This window comes from Zootoca vivipara, chromosome 15, assembly GCF_963506605.1.
Source record: "Zootoca vivipara chromosome 15, rZooViv1.1, whole genome shotgun sequence".
NCBI lineage: Eukaryota > Metazoa > Chordata > Lepidosauria > Squamata > Lacertidae > Zootoca > Zootoca vivipara.
The window spans coordinates 16,940,053-16,959,833 of NC_083290.1; the positions used below are offsets into that span (position 1 = coordinate 16,940,053).

Consider the following 19,781-nt stretch of genomic DNA (forward strand, 5'->3'; position numbering starts at 1 on the left):
CTGCTGGACTTATGGTGTCATGCCAAGAACAAGACTCCCATCCCAGACAGGCAAGGTCTGCACTGGTCTGCTTACAAGAGAACAAGCACTCTCTCCAGTGCCATGCAAAATTTTACAAACTCTCTGGTGATTTCCAGACTCTCATCTCTCAGGGCCATCCAAGGATATTCTGCATTACAACAGGGAGATGTGGGGGGCCGGGACCCCCACAAGCAAATAATGGGCTTCTTAATTGCAGGATATATATTGTGGATGGGGGAGGGAAGAGACTTCAGGGTCCTTATCACTACTAGGGAAAGGATGGTAGTTGTCCTATCCTCTTTCAGTGCTTAATTTTTACCATTGACAAATAACTCACAACTGAATCATGTGGGATGTGAAACACAAGAGCAGTCAAGTACAACATCCCTAGAGTGGACATAGAGTGGGATGTCTAGGTCAACCAGTCTGAAGTTCCTGTTCCTCCTGAGCTGGGACAGACTTCCTCTAGATCAGGGGTCAGCAACCTTTTTCAGCCATGGGCCAGGCCACCGTCCTCAGACCATCCGGTGGGACGGACTATCTTTTGAAGGGGGGAAATGAACGAATTCCTATGCCCCACAAATAACCCAGAAATGCATTTTAAATAAAAGCACACATTCTACTCATGTAAAAACACACTGATTCCCGGACCGTCCGCGGACCGAATTTAGAAGGCGATTGGGCTGCATCTGGCCCACAGGCCTTAGGTTGCCTACCTCTGCTCTAGATGTAACCAGAGATGGGCGTGGCCTCACCTGTGTGCAGGTAAACAAAAGGGATGGGCTGCCGCCATATCTCTCTCTTCTGACTTCGCTCTCAAGCAAGTAACAACTGCTTAGCCTAAGATGCCCTCTTGGCAGCCAAGAGAGGCCAAAGAGCCATCTCCTTAAGAGATGGTTTCCAAGTGTACAGTATATTACTTTTTCTAAGCTAACGTCTGCCTTCTGGGATCTTACTGTGAACAGAATGATGTGTGACTAAACTCTTTCTATACTCTTATAGAAGGCTGTGTTGTGTCTTATCTTTTAGGAGGGAATAAGGGGGAAATAAGGAGGACGCGGGTGGTGCTGTGGGTTAAACCACTGAGCCTAGGGCTTGCCAATCAGAAGGTCGGCGGTTTGAATGGGACGGGGTGAGCTCCCGTTGCTCGGTCCCTGTTCCTGCCAACCTAGCAGTTTGAAAGCACGTCAAAGTGCAAGTAGATAAATAGGTACCGCTCCAAGCTGGAAGGTAAAGGGCATTTCTGTGTGCTGCTCTGGTTTGCCAGAAGCGGCTTAGTCATGCTGGCCACATGACCTGGAAGCTGTACACCAGCTCCCTCGGCCAATAACGCGAGATGAGCGCCGCAACCCCAGAGTTGGTCACGACTGGACCTAATGGTCAGGGGTCCCTTTACCTTTACCTAAGGGGAAAATACCAGGACAGTTATTATAGAGGTTTTAGCGAACCTGAGCAACGCATCCGCTGTGTGAGTTTAAAAGGGGAATGTTAACTCTGCTAAATTGTGAAGCTTGCTAACACAAGCTGGAATAGGATATAATCAAACAATATATCCTTTCCTGCATCCCTAAACATTCCCACAAATCACATGATCCCATTGGTATCAGTCAGAGTGTTGGGCTAGGAGCGGGGAGAGACCAGGGTTCAAATCCACCACTCTGCCATGAAGCTCGCTTGGTTACCTTGGGGAGCCAGTCGCTGCCTCTCAGCCAAGCCTACCTCACAGGTTTGCTGTGGGGATTAAATGAGATGGGGGGGGAGAACCACGTACACCGCCTGGAGCTCCTTGGGGAGAAAAAGGTGGAGCTCTAAAGGCAATAAATAAACACTAAGAGAGTGTGAAGTCCCCTCCCGTGTTCGGGAAGAGGCAAGCAGAAGTCGGGGAGGGGGAGACTGAAGTTGTGATGGAGAGGGAGGCCTCATTCTGCTGAAACCTGGGGAGCTAAAAATAGACCCGGCAGCAACGGCGCATGCTGAGGAGGGGAGAGGGAAGCACCGGAGAGAATGCCAATGAGCCACGGCTGACGCAAGAGGAGTGGCTGCGTTCTGGAGCACAGCGCCAACTTCCAGGGTGACATCAGGGGCTAATTCGGGTGCTGGTGATGCAGCTTCACTCCCAGTTCAGACAGGGCAGGGAAGGAGGGGGAGGGGGAAGAGAGGGGAGGAAGAAAGGAAAGCTAAGCACCCCTTCTTTTGTCCCTGGCAGGGCCTATGACAGGAGGGGGGAAGGCAGTGGAAAGGAGGCATCCTCTGCGATTTAGTGTGACGGCATCTACACTTTGGAACTCCCTGCCTATTGAAATCAAGCAGGCACATTTGCTGTATTCTTTGGGGCATCTGCTCAAAACATTCTCATTTAGACTAGCCTGCCAAGAAGTTTAGAAAGCTGGTATGAATTTTAACCCATTTTATTATTTAAACTTTTTGCATGCTTTAAAGGACTCCTGGCAGTTAAGTCCAGCCACGAACGACTCTGGGGTTGTGGCGCTCATCTCGCTTTACTTGCCGAGGGAGCCGGCGTTTGTCCGCAGACAGCTTCCAGGTCATGTGGCCAGCATGACAAAGCCGCTTCTGGTGAAACCAGAGCAGCGCACGGAAACGCTGTTTACCTTCCCGCTTGGAGCGGTACCTATTTATCTACTTGCACTTTGACGTGCTTTCGAACTGCTAGGTTGGCAGGAGCTGGCCCCGAGCAATGGGAGCTCATCCCATCATGGGGATTTGAACCGCTGACCTTCCAATCGGCAAGCCCTAAACTCAGTCCTGCCCACAAGCAGGACTGAAGCAGAAGACTATCACTCTCCCCTCCTCAGTGGCGTAGCAAGGGGGGGTGTTGGGGGCGGGCTGCCTTGGGTGCCACCCTGGAGGGGGGGTGACACTTGGTGTACACCCCCCCCGCAACTCCCAAGCTGAGCCCCGCCGCCCGGTAAAAAGCCTCGCTCGCCATGGTGGTGGCTGGCTTGCTCGCTCGGCTGGCACACGCTTTGCTTCTTCCTTCCTGCTGGGCGGAGCCATGGAGGTGAGGCCTCCCTGGCCCGTCCCTTGCCTCTGTGGCTCCGCCGAGCAGGAAGGAGGAAGCAAAGCACGCACCAGCCAAGCAGGTGAGCGAGCAAGCAAGCAAGCCAGCCACCGCTGAGCCAAGCGAGGCTTTTTACCAGGAGGCTGGAGGGGAGAAGCGTCCCCTCCCGCCCGCCCACCGCTCCCAGCTTCGTCTTTTGGGGGGCAGCGTGAGCAGTGGCGCTGGCACCCTGCTTCTTAGCACGCATGCGTTGATGCGCCATAGTGACGCATGCGTCGTACGTAGCGACGCTGAGCATGCGCGCTACGTAGCGACATCCCCACCCACGGGTGTGCGTCATGTTTGCCGCTCTGGGCACCAAGCAGCTTCCTACGCCAGTGCCCCTCCCATGTCTTCCAGCAACTGGTATTCAGAAGCATCCCTGCTTCAGATGATGGATGCAGTGCATATCCATCATGGCAAGTAGCCATTGATAGCCTCTCCTCCTCCATGAATTTGGTTAACCCCCTTCTAAAGCCATCCAAGTTGGTGGCCATCACTGCCTCCTGTGGGAGGGAGTTCCACAGGTTAAGTCTGCACTGCATGGACTTTATTTTGTCTGGATCTCCCAACATTCAGCTTCATTAGATGTCTGAGCATTCTGGTGTTGCAAAAGATTATGCCCTGCATAATTTCATGATTTTTTTATCATGCTGCTTCTTACTCATCTAACAATCTAGGAATCTAGATAGACTGCCTCTGGGCCTGGAGGTTCCAGAAGAGCACCAGAAGAGCCCTCCCTGGATTAGGCCAATGGCCCTTCTCATCCAGCATCCTGTTCTCGAAGTTGCCAACCAGATGCCCCTTATGGGAAACCCACAAGCACAAGACCCCCCCCCCTCCCCTCCTGTGGCTTCTAGCAATTCAGAAGCATCGCTGCCTCCAACTGTGGAGGCAGAGAGCATTGGCGTCATGGTTGGCAGCAGCCTTCTTGGCCTCCGTGAATGTGTCCAATCCTGTTTTTTAAATCCTTCCAAGTTTCTGGAGAAGGATGCAAAGCCTGTTTTGCCATTGCAGGTGGCCTCTTGACCTTCCCCTTTGAAGGCGGCTATCAAGGGAGACACAAAGGAGGCTGCTCAAACTCCTTCGGGATGGAGAAGGTCACAGACTCTCAAGAAGCCCATGCCTCATTTTCTGCCTTGGCCAGACAAGGCGCCTCCTTCAGAGCTCGCTCCGCTGGCGGACACAATGCCAGCCAGCCAGCCAGGAGAGAGCTGAGCGCCACTGGCGTCTAGCCAGGCCGCCAGGCTTTCAAACACCCTGAACTAATGTTTATTTTCCCAGAGCTATTTTCTCTCTCCTGTGCAAGGAGGCGCCTGCGCAGTGGGCTCCCTTCAAATATCACCGCTTGTGCAGGAGGCAAGATCCACGGCGGGGGGCGGGGCACTCAGGAGCACCACCATTGCAGAGGTGCAACTGGGGCAGCGAGATACAGAAAGAGATTAAATGTTATTCGGGGTGGGGTGAATGCCACAAGGAGACAAACCCCAACACCGGCATTGGTGGGAATCTGGGCTCCCCAGATGTGCTAGATTCCCATATCCCCCATGGCCATTGGCCCTTGCTACCAGCTCTGGTGGCTGTGCTCTGCTTCCACAATTGGAGGCATAATTCCCCCCCCCCTGAATATCAGCTACCAGAAACCATGCAAGAGGAATCATAGAACTGTAGAGCTGGAAGGTAACCCAGTGGCCATCTAGTCTGACCCAGTGGTGCTGGAATCGCAGCTAAAGAATCCCTGACAAATTGTCATCCAATAGCTCTTCAAAATCATCCCACGAAGGAGTCTCCACCACCTTGCCAAGGAGCCCCTTCCACAGTTGAATGGCTCTTACTGTCAGAAAGTTCTTCTTAATGTTGATCCGGAATCTCATTTCTTGTCAACTGAATCCATTGGTTCAGGTCCTCCTCTCTGGAGCAAGAGAAAAGAAGCCGGCTCCATCTTCTCACGTGACAGCCCTCGAGATATTTGAAAGTGGCTGTCATGTCACCTCTCTTGTCTTCTTCTCCCCAAGCTAAGCACACCCAACGCACCTTATTCCTCGTAAGGCTTGGTATGCAGACCCTTGGCAATCTTTGTCAGCTAGCTTAGAACTAGAAAACTTTTCTATCGTCAACTCGGTTGACCTCTTCTGCACACGTTCCAGCTTGTCAATATCCTCCTTCAATGGTGGTGCCCAGAAATGGATACAGGACTCCAGGTGTGGTCTGACCAAGGCAGAAGAGAGAAAAGAGACGGAGTTGCTCTTATGCTCAAATCCTGTTTGGGGGCTTCCCACAGTCATCCAGTTGGCCACTGTGAAGACAGGATGCTGGACTAGATGGGCCATTGGCCTGATCCAGCAGGCTCTTCGTAGGTTCTCATGATGGGAGTTGTAAATGTAATCTAGCAACGTCTGGCGGGCCAAAGGCAGAAACCATCCCAAAACATAGTAATAATAATAATAATTTATTATTTATACCCCGCCCATCTGGCTGGGTTTCCACAGCCACTCTGGGCAGCTTCCAACCGAATATTAAAAACAGTACAGCATCAAACATTAAAAACTTCCCTAAACAGGGCCACCTTCAGATGTCTTCTGAAAGTAGAATAGTTACTTATTGCCTTGACATCTGCTGGGAGGGCGTTCCACAGGGCGGGTGCCACTACCGAGAAGGCCCTCTGTCTGGTTCCCTGTAACCTCACTTCTCGCAATGAGGGAACCGCCAGAAGGCCCTCGGTGCTGGACCACTGAATGGTGGGGGTGGAGACGCTCCTTCAGGTATACAGGACCGAGGCCGTTTAGGGCTTTAAAGGTCAGTACCAACACTTTGAATTGTGCTCAGAAACGTACTGGGAGCCAGTGTAGATCTCTCAGGACCGGTGTTATGTGGTCCCGGCGGCCACTCCCAGTCACTAGTCTAGCTGCCGCATTCTGGATTAATTGCAGTTTCCGGGTCACCTTCAAAGGTAGCCCCACGTAGAGCGCATTGCAGTAGTCCAAGCGGGAGATAACCAGAGCATGCACCACTCTGGCGAGACAGTCCGCAGGCAGGTAGGGTCTCAGCCTGCGTACCAGATGGAGCTGGTAGACAGCTGCCCTGGACACAGAATTAACCTGTGCCTCCATGGACAGCTGTGAGTCCAAAATGACTCCCAGGCTGCGCACCTGGTCCTTCAGGGGCACAGTCACCCCATTCAAGACCAGGGAGTCTCCACACCTGCCTGCCTCCTGTCCCCCAAAAACAGTACTTCTGTCTTGTCAGGATTCAACTTCAATCCATTAGCCACCATCCATCCTCCACATAAAGAGACAGAAAGCACTAAATTTAGCTGCAAAACCCCAATTTGATGTGGCGATCAGGGCAAAGGATCCTCCATTTCTTAAAGTGTCTCTCCCCACCCCCGCTACCTCCACGACTGTTCAGAGGCATCGCTGTTCTCCCTCTCCAGCCTAGAACTGCTTTTTACAAAACCCTGAAAGATTCAGCGATTCAGACTTGATTCTATCACCAAAGCCAGGAACAAATCCTGAAAATGCTGATAGGGTTCCACTTTTCCAGCCTCCCCATTCTGCCTTTTCTAGCGGGGGAATATGTGCCCCTCCAACAACTTCCATCACCAGCAAGTCCAGTATCACCATCCCTGACTACTGGCTATGCGAGCTACTGTGATGAGCTGGAGGGGGAGCCTGGCAACTATTCACACTCTGAGCAGATCCACACCATACATTTAAAAAACATCAGGTGCACATTTAAAGCCCTTAACGATATGGGACTTGTTTACCTGTGAAATCTCCTTACTCCATATACACCTACTTAAGGGTGTCAATCGGCAGAACGGAGCAGTGTTATAGCTGTCACATAATACCCATTCCACATTTGTAAGCAATTGATCCTTTAGTATGGCAGCTCCTGCCCTTTGGAACTCCCTGCCTCTTGACAACAGGCAGGCACCTTCACTGAACTATTTTCAGCACCGGCTAAAAACAGTCTGTCCAGATGTTTAGGAAGTTGTTGAGAGTCTCGATCTGTTTTTAGTCTATTGCTATTTAAACTTTTTGAAAGTTTGAAAGTATTCGTTAGTTTTTCTTAGTGATAAACTTAATTTTTTATATATAAACTGCTTTGAATGTTGTTGGTTTGTTGGTTTTTTTACAATCAAGCAGTGTATAATTTTTATGAAATAAATATAAATAAAAATCATGCCCCCCCCCCTCAAGAATCCTGGTAACTGTAGTTGCCCCCTCAAATGAGTTTTGATTCCCAGTACTGTACCCTTAACAACCTACCATTCCCAGAATTCCTTGGGGGAGGTCATGTGATTTAAATGTGTGTGGGGTGTGCATTAAAGGCGGAGTTGCCCTAATGGGCAGACCAGCAGCCAGTTTGGGGGCTTTTCAAAGGGAGGCTGGGATTCACAACTGCATGGGATGTGCTTCCCAGCTGGGCCACAAGAGGTCCCCACATGCAGCAGCAGCAGCACCAAGTCCCCAGGGTTTCCCTGTAGAGCTGGAGGAGATGCAATCAACCTGCCTCCTATTAAGCCATCTTAAAAGTCTTTAAAATTAAATCAACCCGCAGCACACACCAGAGGCTTTGGCCCTGAGCCCAGCAGAGGGCGGAGGCGGGCAATCTCCCCCCCTCCCCAGTGAGTTCCAGTGGGAGGTAGGAGAAAGTAATTGCTCATCAGTCCACACCCTATGCCATCTCCAGTCAAAACAAGCCTTGCCATTTTATTTCCTAGAGGGCTTTTAAAAACTCAGAACAGCAGTGGGGCAGAAAGAGAGGGGGGTCAGAACATGGCAAGGGGGTTTCCTGTGGGCCTCCACTTCCTTGGATGTCCAGATGTGGTCCTCGTTGCCTTTTAAGAACACCAGAAGAGCCTCCCGGATGAGGCCAATGGCCCATCCAGCCCAGCATCCTGTACTCACAGCAGTCAACCAGCTGCCCCCAACCCTCAAGCAAGACCTGAGCACAAGAGCCCTCTCCCCTCCCCTCCCCTCCAACAACTAGTATTCAGAGGCATTGCTGCATCTGACTGTGGAGGGGGAGGGAGATAGCCACCATGGCTAGTAGCCGTTGACAGCCATCTCCATCCTCCATGGATTTGTCTACCCCTGGGCCGGCCCACCCATGAGGCAAGATGAGGCGACTGCCTCGGGCGACAGCATCCACGGGGCGGAGGGCAGGTCCAGTCTCCAAGGAATGCATCACCTACCACTGCAGTGCTGCCACCCCCTCCCCAGCCCAATGCTGTCTCCACGGCAGCCCCTCTGTGAATCGGAGGCCCTGTTAGTCTCCTCCCACCACCTATTTCTGAGAATCTTTACCTGACACTTTTGATCCTGGTGTAGATCTTCACCCTGCCTTCTTCCCTGGCCGTTTTAGGGGAGCATCGTTGTGTGGTTCACCTCAGGTGCCAAAATGTCTTGGGCCAGCCCTGAGTACATTTCCAAGCACAATTCAAAGTGTTGGTGCTGACCTTTAAAGCCCTAAACCAGGCATCCCCAAACTTCGGCCCTCCAGATGTTTTGGACTACAATTCCCATCATCCCTGACCACTGGTCCTGTTAGCCAGGGATCATGGGAGTTGTAGGCCAAAACATCTGGAGGGCCGCAGTTTGGGGATGCCTGCCCTAAACGGCCTCGGTCCTATATACCTGAAGGAGTGTCTCCACCCCCATCGTTCAGCCTGGACACTGAGGTCCAGCACCGAGGGCCTTCTGGAGGTTCCCTCACTGCGAGAAGCAAAGCTACAGGGAACCAGGCAGAGGGCCTTCTTGGTAGTGGCGCCTTCCCTGTGGAATGCCCTCCTATCGGAGGTCAAGGAGATAAACAACTACCTGACATTTAGAAAACACCTAAAGGCAGCCCTGTTTAGGGAAGTTTTTAATCTGTGATATTTTAATGTATTTTGGTATTTGTTGGAAGCCGCCCAGAGTGGTGGGGAAAACCCAGCCAGATGGGCGGGGTATAAAATAATAATAATAATAATAATAATAATAATAATCTAACCCTCTTTCAAAGCCATCCAAGTTGGTGGCCATCACTGCCTCCTGTGGGAGGGAGTTCCACAGTTTAACTCTGCTCTGCATGAGGAAAGGCTTTCTTCTTTCTTATCCTGAATCTTCCAACGTTCAAGCTTGGTGGGATGCCCACGATTTCTGGTGTTATGAGAGAGGGGGGAACGTTTTTCTCTATCCACTAGAGAAAAGCTGGAGAATGCAGGAGGGGAAAGTGCTCTTGTGCTGCTTGCAGACTTCCCCTGATAGGCATCGGTGGGGGGCACTGTGAGAACAGGATGCTGGATGAGATGGGCCACTGGCCTAATCCAGCAGGCTCTGCTCATGTCCTTAAGATTTCAAGTCCATTTGCCAGTGATGGAGTTCGATACAGCAGATTGGGCAGAAGGTGGTTTGTTTGTACGTCACTGCAGGTCGGTCGCACTCAGGGGCAGAACAGCAGAGCTTCCTTTGGGCTGCAAGCACCCATCTTTACCAGGGTTTGGGGGCTAAATGGAAGTGGAGTGCTTACTGTCTGGGGCCTGTCTTTGGAGATGGGGGCTGCTGCTTCCCCCCCTTTCCCCCTCTTGCCTCTCTTCATCAGGTAGAAACTCATCTGTGTCGACCAATGAGAGGGAAATGACACCTTTAAGAGTTTGTGGCCAGTGGCTCAGCAGACTTCACCTATGAACGAGTGGTGCAGCTTCAGAACATAAGATGATCCTGCTGGATCAGGCCAAAGGGGTGCTATCTAGTTCAGCATCCTGTTCTCACGGTGGCCAACCAGATGTCCGTTATGGGTAAACTCTCAAACAGGACCTGAGCGCAAGCACAATTCTCCCCTCAGGTGGTTTCCAGCAACTGCTGTTCAGGAGCATTGCTGCCTGTGGAGGCAGAGCATAGCCATCTAGCCATCAATAGCTTTCCAAGTCCAATCCTATTAGCAGTCAATTACTGGAGGAAGAATTCATTTCCATCCAAATTAACAGAAAACAGATTGAGTCGTCTCCCCTCCTCCGCCCAACACACACACATTCTCCCTGCTGCTGCCATCCCAAAGGCAGGAGCCAACCACCCTCCTTTGCCCAGGCAGATTCCACCTTCCTGTTCCTCCTAGGAAAGTTTGGAGCACAAGCGGTATTTCCTGTTCTGCGAGGTCAAAGCAAAACCCTTGCAGCAAAAATAAAATAAAAGCCACATTATGTAAAGAGGCTCCCCTTAGCTGCCTTCCTGAAAGTCCACAACAAGTCAAGGATCCAGGCAAAGACTCGCCAGAAATCCTAGCAAAGTCAAAATGTGGCATGCTTTTTTCTCCTTTGCACTCTTTTGCCCAGGAGCCGTTCTTCAAAACAAAAATCAAGGAGGAAGAGACAGCTAATTAAAAGAGAAAGAGGGGGGGGAGTTTAATAAAATGAGGAGGAGGATGTCCACCCCCACTTTTCTTGTTTTGCAAGGCAGATGAGCACAGACTAAGCTCTTGACCTCTAACGGCATGGGTAAGAAATACTTTTTAAAAATACAATAGAATTACAGTGTTGGAAGGCCCCTCAAAGGTCATCCAGCTCAACCCCTGGGTCAGCACAGGAAACACACCCGCTACTATAGCATCCTGGAGAGGAGATGGCCAGCCAGCCTCTGCTGATGAACCTCTAAGGAGCACCCACTACCCTCCCAGATCCAGCATCAAGTAGCTTGAGTCAAAATTCCTTTCCTTGCAGTTGGAACCCCCTGCATCAGGACCTGCCCTCCTGAAGACATCTGCTGCAGACACAACGGCCTGACCTCATGATGCTCCCAGAATCACCAGGTAGCCTGGCACACTTGCACACTCATCTTACACCAGTTGGTCCAATCCCCATGAAAGCAATGGCTGGAGGAGGTGGGGGCATCCTCCCCTGCAGCAAAAAAAGGGGGGTGGGGATGTGGAAAAGGCCATCTCTTTGCTACAAATGTGGTTCTTCAAAGGAATGACGCAGGGACATCCTATAACTGACAGTGAGTGGTGATTGTACACTTATGGAAGACAGAGGAAGCCCTCAGCGTGAAACAGCAGCTGCTCAGAGCTGAACCAGAGAGGCAGAGTAAAGTTCTGGCAACAGGGTGGGAAGCAGACCTCCTTGCACCAACACAACTGACCCCTTTCTCATCCCACTGCCCCCTTGCTTCCCTAAACTCCTGCCCACTGCCCTATAAGAAACATACTCATAACAGAAGTTTGCATACCCCACTGAGAAAGATAGCAATGCAATAACATTCGAAAGAGTAACAATTAATTGCACATTCGTTCAAAATGCAATTAAAACCATTTAGTTTAATCAATTCAGCAACTGCAAAGCAATACCAGCTTTTCAAGTCTGATAGGCACTGACACCTCCAGTGCCCCCCTGCAGCCCCCTTGGCTCCTGGCATAGAATCATAGAGTTGGAAGAGACCACAAGGGCCATCCAGTCCAACCCCCTGCCAAGCAGGAAACACCATCAAAGCATTCTTGGCATATGCCTGTCAAGCCTCTGCTTAAAGACCTCCAAAGAAGTAATCCCATTCTCCCCCTTGGGGGGGGGGGTAACCACACACTTTGGGAACCACAGCCTTAAGGCTTTGCATTGTGCTCCAGGGCCACAGCTGGGGAGCTCAGTCTTGTCCATGGGGGCTCCTTCCTTAGGAGGATGCCTGCATGGCTGAACTGCCCATCCAGGATCTCCTGTGACAGATATGGGGGGAGGGAGAACAGCAGCAGGAGACAGAGCGGAACCGAAAGCTTTCCAAAGGGTCCCCAGATTCCCCCCTAAGCAGAAACGCCTGCAAGCCCAGCTTCTTATTTTGGCATGCTCAGCTAGGAAACAACACTACCTTTTACGACCCTGGCCATCTTGATCTCTGGAAGGGCGACTGGTGGATGTGAGCTCAGCAAGCCAAAGAGGAGGAAGGATCCTTGGCAGGAGGAATCTCTCTCCACCCACCCTCTGCGTTTTCGAAAGGAGGATCCACCAGGGAGCTGGAAAGTGACACACACACACACACACACCCCAAGCTCCAGATGTGAGCCAGTTTCATAGTCTGAATTTGTGGAGAGACCTGTTGGAAAGCCGTGGGGTGCGGGCAAGTGGGGTTCTCAGGCAGGGATTCTGCCTGCTGAGAGAGTGCCCCTTTGCCTCCTCCGTGCTCAGCTGTTACAAAGATAGCCTGACTTCCCCCTCCGCTTTCGTCCGGAGGCCAAACCCAGCAGGAGCGCGACGGCTAGAACTTCTCCGGCGCTCAGAGAAGCACGTAGCCATTATGCATCTACAAACCACCCCCATCCCAACTTAGGCTTTGCATCAGGCGGGTGGAATCGAGGAGACTTAGAGACCTGCTAACACAGGCTTCCTTCCTTCCTTCCTTTCTTCCTTCCACACTCGCTGGAACATTTCCTCTGCTCAGGCTACAGAAAAGCAGCAGAATGGACGGGACGCAACGGAAGAAGACATCTCTCCACAGCTTTAGGGAGATACTGGCCCAAGGCAGACTCAGAGCAGTCCTGGCAAGCTGTGTCCCAGAGTGACAAGTAGCCCGCTCGGCCCAGGCAGGCAGACCACACCGTGCTAGCCTGGAAGGGCGCCTTATCCTCGCCGCCGCCTCCACCAAAAGCAGCCCCCACCCCACGTAGCCCCACCGTGGACAGTGGCCTCCTGGCTCCAAACCTTCACCCCTTTGCACAAAGCAGCCACAACAGTGTCAGGAAGTCCCCTTGCAACTGCCAGAACCACAGGTCTTCCGCCACACACCCGCCAGCTTGCTCCCTGTCTGCTTGGGAAGAGTCAAGCTTCGTTCATTCCAGGAGCAGGGGGGGGGGAATCAGCCCCACAAGGGCATTTTGCAACCCATGTGGGGGGTGGGGAGAGCAGCAAAGACGTCGGAAATATTTATACAACAATAAAACCATATCAGATAAAAGCTGTCCTGAACAGATATGAGGCCAAGGAGTCGGCGCCTTTTTTTTTTTGCAATTATAACGTCTGTAAGAACATGGGGAAACGTCGCCCCGCGTTTAGGAATCTGCCTAACTTCACGGAGCAGGGAGTTCCGCGGGGCAAGCTCTGCTGTCACCAAGCAGAACCTCGAAGCTGGCCCCAAAGCGAGAACGCAGCGGGAAAAGCCTCTCCTTTGGCCCTCCAAATGGAGATCGGGGGATTGGTAGAGTAAAAAAACGCCTTTACTGCTGTGGGGAAGAGGGATTCCCGCAAAGGCTGGAAAACGGGTAAACTAAAAGCTGCTGGCGAGAGCCCGGCGTCATGCCGGGACTGCTGCTGCTAATCCAGCCTTCTTTCCCGGAGATTCGCCGTGGGTGCTCCAGAAGACTCCCACCAGGGGTGCCAACTTGCATAAAATATTTGGGGGGGCAGGTAAGCCGCACCCCGCATAATTGATCACATCATGACGGGGTGCACCCACACTAATTGAATGGCAATACCCATCAACTTGGGGGAGGGCCGGCCACCTCAAATATTTTAGGGTGGGGAGCGAAGGGACCTCGGCCCCTGGGAGTTGGCTCCTATGACTCCCACTACTACGAGAGCTCGGCGAGGGGTAGAGACAACGTGGGGCTAAAGGAACTTGGGGGCGGAGAAGCGATGTGGGGCGGAGATGGCGGCCCGCCCGAGAGAGAGAGAGAGAGAGGGAGACGCAGCAGCAGCAGCAATCAACATTTCTGTCAATGACTAAAGGAGGGAGGAGTCCAAGCTCACTGCGATTCCAGAGCGGCAGAGGGGGAGAAGGCCCTCTGCACATGTTTGGCGTCCTCGCTCCATCAGGGCGCTCTCCCCCTCCCCTGTTCAAGGGCGCCGCCTGGTTTGCAAACGGGACCCGGTCGGGGGTGCGGGGGGCTCCAGGTGTGCAGAAGGTCAAGTCGGGCGCCTACCCTGGCTCGCCGCGCTCTGCACGTGCTCAGGAGCCGCTCCACCATAGCAGGCTCCCCCTCCCTCCGTTTTGGGCCATGCGGTGGCAGCTCACCTGGGCGCGGCTGCGGCGGGTCTGTCGCCATCGCCTCCGGCCTCCCTCCGCTCTCCAGCGCTGAAGCTGCGTCGCGCTCCTCGCCCGGGCAGGAGAAGGAGAAGGAGATAGGCGCCGCCGCCGCCGCCGTGCTCTCCCCCCACCCTCCCGCCGCCTCCGTATTTAAAGGCGCCGCAGCCAATTGGCAGCGTGTGGCCGGGGTGGGGGGTCGGTCAACTGTCTTCGATGTCGCTCTCCCTCCCACAAAGACCTCACTACCCCTCGACCTGCTATATACCGGTATACCTCATTGGAAAACGGGCTTGACAGCAGCTGACCACCACCACCACCACAATGAGGTGGGACATAGGAAGCTGCTATACTGAGTCAAACCAGTTTCCCATCTAGCTCAGTACTGTCCACACTGACTGGCAGCAACGGCTTTCCAGGGTTCCAAGCACAAGTCTCTCCCAGCCATACCTGAAGATTCCAGGACTTGAATTTTGGCAGGTGCTCTATTCCAGGCACCCCCAAACTTCGGCCCTCCAGATGTTTTGGACTACAGTTCCCATCTTCCCCGACCATTGGTCCTGTTAGCTAGGGATCATGGGAGTTGTAGGCCAAAACATCTGGAATGCCGCAGTTTGGGGGTGCCTGCTATTCCTTAGCTGCAGCCCTTCCCCAAATGCTGCCCCCTTCCTCCTTTGCACATCTCCCTGCTTGGGGCAGCTGCCATGCCCAACACACACACACACACACACACACACACACACACACCACTGTGGCTTCCATACTGACTACCATCACAGCTGCTGTAGGCTGTGGGTGAATCTCTTAGGGACCACCAACTTGGATGACTTTCAAAGAGGTTTGGACAAATCAGTGGCTACTACCAGTGGCTGTTAACCACGATGGCTCTGCCCTGCCTCCACAGAGATGCAGTAAATGCTTCTCAATACCAATTGCTGGAAACCTCAAGGTGGGGAAATTGCTCTTATGCTCAGATCCTGCTGGAGGGTTGACCCTCTGGTTGGCCACTGTGAGAACAGGATGCTGGACTAGAGGGGCCACTGGCCTGATCCAGCAGTCTCCTATGTTCTCTGCTAACAGGGAGAAAAACCATTGCCCCAGCATCAGAAAAGGCTCAGCAGCAAAGAAAAATCAGGGTCCCTGGAAGAGAAACTGCAGCAGCAGCTGCTGCTGCCAAATTAGAAGCTGTGCACCTGGAGAGTCAATGGCCCGGAAGGGCCCCGTGGGAGCTGCTGCTGGAGAAAAAGGCCAATGGCCTCACTCAAGATAAAGCGCTTCTTTTGCATTGGAAGGGTCAGCGGTAGAGCACCTGCCTTGCATGCAGAAGGTCCCTGAAGCTGGCATCTCCAGGTCAGGCTGGCAGAGAACCCAGCTGGAGACCCTGCAGAGTTGCTGCTGCCAGTCAGTGTAACCAGTACTGAGCTAGATGAACCCAGATGGTCTGAATAGAATGAAAGGCAACAAGCAACCTATGTTCCTCTCCCTCCCTCCCTGGGCTGGGGAAATGACCCATGCCTTTCAGCGCAGCAGCAAATGCCTGGTTAGCCACCAGGAAACTAAAGGCCCTCCCTCCAGCCTTTGGGAAAACACACCCTCCTCTCATTCACACATTACGCTCCGAAGGGTCCAGGGCCTGGGCTTTGCGCTGCACCTGGCTAAAAATAGAACCTACCAGTTATATCCATCTGTTGCCAGCCTCCTCACCAGATGGGTGGAGGCAATGGCATCATGGGGATGAGTGGACAGGCCTCTGCCCAGGCGCAAGGGAGAGGACTGTGTGTGTGTGGCAGGAATGGGATGGAAAGCCAGGCTTTTCACATTTCGCCCACACTCCCCTTTTACAGCCCACCACCACCACCAAACACACACACACACACACACACACACACACACACACACGTGGAGATGAGGGCTATAGTACTAGCCACAAGGGCTCTGCTCTGCTTCCGCAGTTGGAACTGCAGTGAAGAGCTGCCTTGCCAGTCAGGACAGAGAAAAGAAAGACCTTTGCACGGCACATAGTTAAAATACGGGACTCTCTCCCACAGGAGACAGTAGTGGCCACCAACTTGGATGGCTTTCAAAGAGGATCTGACAAATTCATGAAGGAGAGAGTTATTGATGGCTGCTAGCCACAATGGCTTTGCTTTGCCTCCACTGTCGGAGGCAGCAACACTGCTGAATTCCAGTTGTTGGAAACCACAGGAAGGGAGAGGGCTCTTGTGCTCGGGTCCTGCTTGCTAGTTTCCCTTTTTGGGGCATCCAGTCAGGCACTGAGAACAGGGTGGGGCCCCTTGGTCTGATGCAGCAGGTTTAAGTGGTGGCTGGAGAGAGGCCGGGCACTGTTTGCATTTTCAAGGGGGATTGACTCATGTTGGAGTCCAAGAAGACTCAGATCATCTAAGTAAGGTAAAGGTAAAGGGACCCCTGACCATTAGGTCCAGTCGTGACCGACTCTGGGGTTGCGCGCTCATCTCGCATTATTGGCCGAGGGAGCCGGCGTATAGCTTCCAGGTCATGTGGCCAGAATGACAAAGCCGCTTCTGGCAAACCAGAGCAGCACACGGAAACGCCGTTTACCTTCCCGCTGTAATGGTCCCTATTTATCTACTTGCATTTTGATGTGCTTTCGAACTGTTTGGTTGGCAGGAGCTAGGACCAAGCAACGGGAGCTCACCCCGTCACAGGGATTCGAACCGCCGACCTTCTGATCAGCAAGCCCTAGGCTCAGTGGTTTAACCACAGCGCCACCTGGGTCCCTGTATCATCTAAGTACTGGAGTGGAAATGGGTTTCTCTTGTAGCCTCCCCATCTCCTTAGCCTCCTCCCAATCCCCCAAGACTCCTCCCTGCCTCGGACCAAACTGGTGTGGGCTGGTGTGCCTCTTCCAAGAAGCTAGATGGAAAACTGAGGGCCTTTTGCTCCTTGTCTTCTTATTTCCTGGTGGGGACAAATCTCCTCTTCTCTCTCTCCCCCCACCCCATTTTGTTCTGCTCCGCTAACCAAGGACAGGAGAAACGATTGTGGTTCTCCCATCTTGACACCCGCTCATTTCGCTATTCAAAAATAAAGACCTTTTTTTTTCCTGCCAGGGAAGATGTAAACATGCAATTCTGAAAGGGTTGGCCTCCTGGGTGGCATTTCCTGCAGCATGACGGAGGCAAAGGAAGACAGAAGGAAGAAACCACAAATGTCACAACCCTGAAGGGAGCAGCAGAGCGTAACAGACACCCCCTTGCAAAGACAGGAGCGCCCCAGTGACATGGAGCTGAAACATTGACAGAGTGAGGCCAGCAAGTGTCCGGGCAGAGCGGGGAAAGACACCAAATGGCAGCCATGGAAGGGACCCACATCCCCACCCACTGGCAGTCCAACATCCTGCTCTTGTCCAACATCCTGCTCTTGCAGTGGCCAAATACCCCTAAGAACCTAGGAATCTAGATAGAGTGCTCCTGCACCTGGAGGTTCCATAAGAAGACCCTGGCTGCTGGACCCACCTAGTCTCATAGTGACCAACCAGATGCCCCAATGGGAAGCCCCTAAGCAGAGCAGAAGTGCAACACTCTCCCCTCCTGTGGTTTCCAGAAATTGGTATTCAGAAGCAGTGCTGCCTCTGACCATGGAGGCAGAGCATAGCCATCCTGGCTAGTAGCCATCGATAGCCCTCTCCTCCTCCATGAATTTGCTTTACCCTCTTTAAAGCCATCCAAGTCGGTGGCCATCACTGCTTCCAGTGGGAGTGAGTTCCACAGTTTCACCATGCACTGTGTGATGAAAGACTTTTCTTTTCTTTTTTCCGTCCTGACTGGCAAGGCAGCTCCTCACTGGGGCTCCTTGGATGGCCTTCTGCTCAGGGCAGGGCTTGCCTGACTTGCCAGTTGAGGGTGTGTCCTTTGGGAAGACGTTCTGGGACTGGGGTGATCCTGGGGTGCAGCACCAGCCCAGCCAGGTGGGGTGTCTAAGCAGAAGAGATGTCCCACCCTTCCCATGTCATAGCATGCCACCATACCCATGGCACCTGCGAGATGGTAGCTCAGTCATCCTTTGCAAACTCCCTCTGCTGAAGGCCAGGTTGTCATTAGAAGGTGGCTGGGGGGTCCCACCTCGCTCCCTCAGAGGCAGTCCACACACACACACACACACCCGGCCACTTCCTGGCCTCCCTCTCCTCCTTAGCCCGAGGTCTGTCTCCTCGGGATGCTAGGCTAACTTCTCCTTTTCTCCTTTTCTCTTCAGAGCCCACTGTGATGCGCACTGCAGCTCAAGTGTTTGTTTTTAATGCCTGGAAGCTGCCCAAGCGGATGACTCACAGCCAACTCCTCTGGTGGATGGAGGTGGAAGTCAATAGACTCCCCACTTCATTAAGGGCGGCCGGGATTAGGTGAAGATAGGCAGATCCCCCTCCCCGCTCCCTGCTACACCGCCACAACCCTGGGGGGGGGGTCCCGCCACCAACCAACCAGCCACTGCCTCAAAGGGGTTTGCCTCACTTCTAACTGCTCAGATTATTACACAGAATATAAACGCCCCAGTCACAGGACAGGCTGTTGCAATGGGGCATACCTGTAGATGCTCCAAAGGAAGAACAGGCCTCCTGCATCAGAGAGAGGGTCCGCCTAGTTCACAACGCCAAAGATCTGCTTCTAGGAAGGCCTGCAAGCAGGGTATTAGCAAGGCAGCCTTCCTTAGCCGCTGCTCCCTACAACACCTGGCATGCAAAGGTAGACTGTCTCTTAAAGCTGGAGGCTCCATTTAGCTAACTAACCTAGATGACTTTTAAAGAGGATTGGGCAAATTCATGGAGAGGGCTACAGCTACTAGCCACAATGACTCTGCTCTGTCTCCACAGTCAGAGGCAGCAATGCTTCGAAATACTGGATGCTTGGCAGACCCCTTTTAGAAGAACACAGATGCCGAGAAGGGGCAGAAAGATGGAGATGCTTTTGAACATGAAAGACCAGAACCTTATGGGAGATGCTCAGCATGAAACTGCGGAAAAGCCCCTTTCTTTAAGATCCAGAGAAAGTGGGGAGGACTCAAGAAAAAAGCCCCCAACACCTTTTTTGACCAAGTTAGTTGGCCTCAGGACTTGACCCAAAACAAGCTGGCAATAAAACAGCTGGGACGATGACCCCAAGAGGCAGAGCCTGGCTCTCTCCCTTGGCTCAGATAGAAGCAGAATCAAACCATGCCTTAGGTGGGAAAGCAAAATGGACACAGAATCCACATTCAGGGAGTCCATGAGCATTCCTGCCAGGCCAGCTCAGTTCAACAGCGAAATGTCCCAATTCGTCATGGCCAAAGTCACCATCATTGCCTCTCAGGTGCTCAAGAATTTGACTTCCTTGAGCTAAGAATCTTCAGGCAGGCCTTGTGCTTTCCAAAAGGATAGCAGGAGCAGACCCCACAAGGAAGACAAGCGTCACTGCGAAATCGTTGCAGTGAGAAGGAACCAACGAACATGTGAAGGATAAGGCCTTTTGTATTGCTTATGAATTACGGTCCCAACTATTCCAAATAGGAAAAAGGACAGGACTCTTTCTCAACAGGACCTCTGCATGACCTAGGAGGCCACCCCCTGCAAGGAGAGAGGGACTCTTCCTCCTCCTCTTGATCCAAAAATGCAATCACTTGGAACTTTTTTGCAGCACCCTCAGGGTTGATCCTGGTTCCCAAAGCAATAATTGATGCAGAAACAGCATTGCACAAAAATACAGGCA

General features: G+C 52.6%; 1 protein-coding gene across 2 annotated transcripts in view; it reads right to left on the reverse strand.

The window, feature by feature from the left end:
• Positions 1-14,150, reverse strand: part of PITPNM3 (PITPNM family member 3) — a 74,245-nt gene extending 60,095 nt beyond the window's left edge. Inside the window, exon 1 of one of the 2 annotated variants that reach the window (XM_035138852.2) lies at positions 14,053-14,150. In XM_035138852.2, coding sequence (XP_034994743.1) covers positions 14,053-14,083 — 31 coding nt within the window. In that variant the 5' untranslated portion in view covers positions 14,084-14,150. Of the gene's footprint in view, positions 1-11,913; positions 12,663-14,052 lie in introns of those variants that run through there. The other variant, XM_035138853.2, reaches the window with a different exon arrangement.
• Between the last annotated feature and the right edge of the window lie 5,631 nt (positions 14,151-19,781).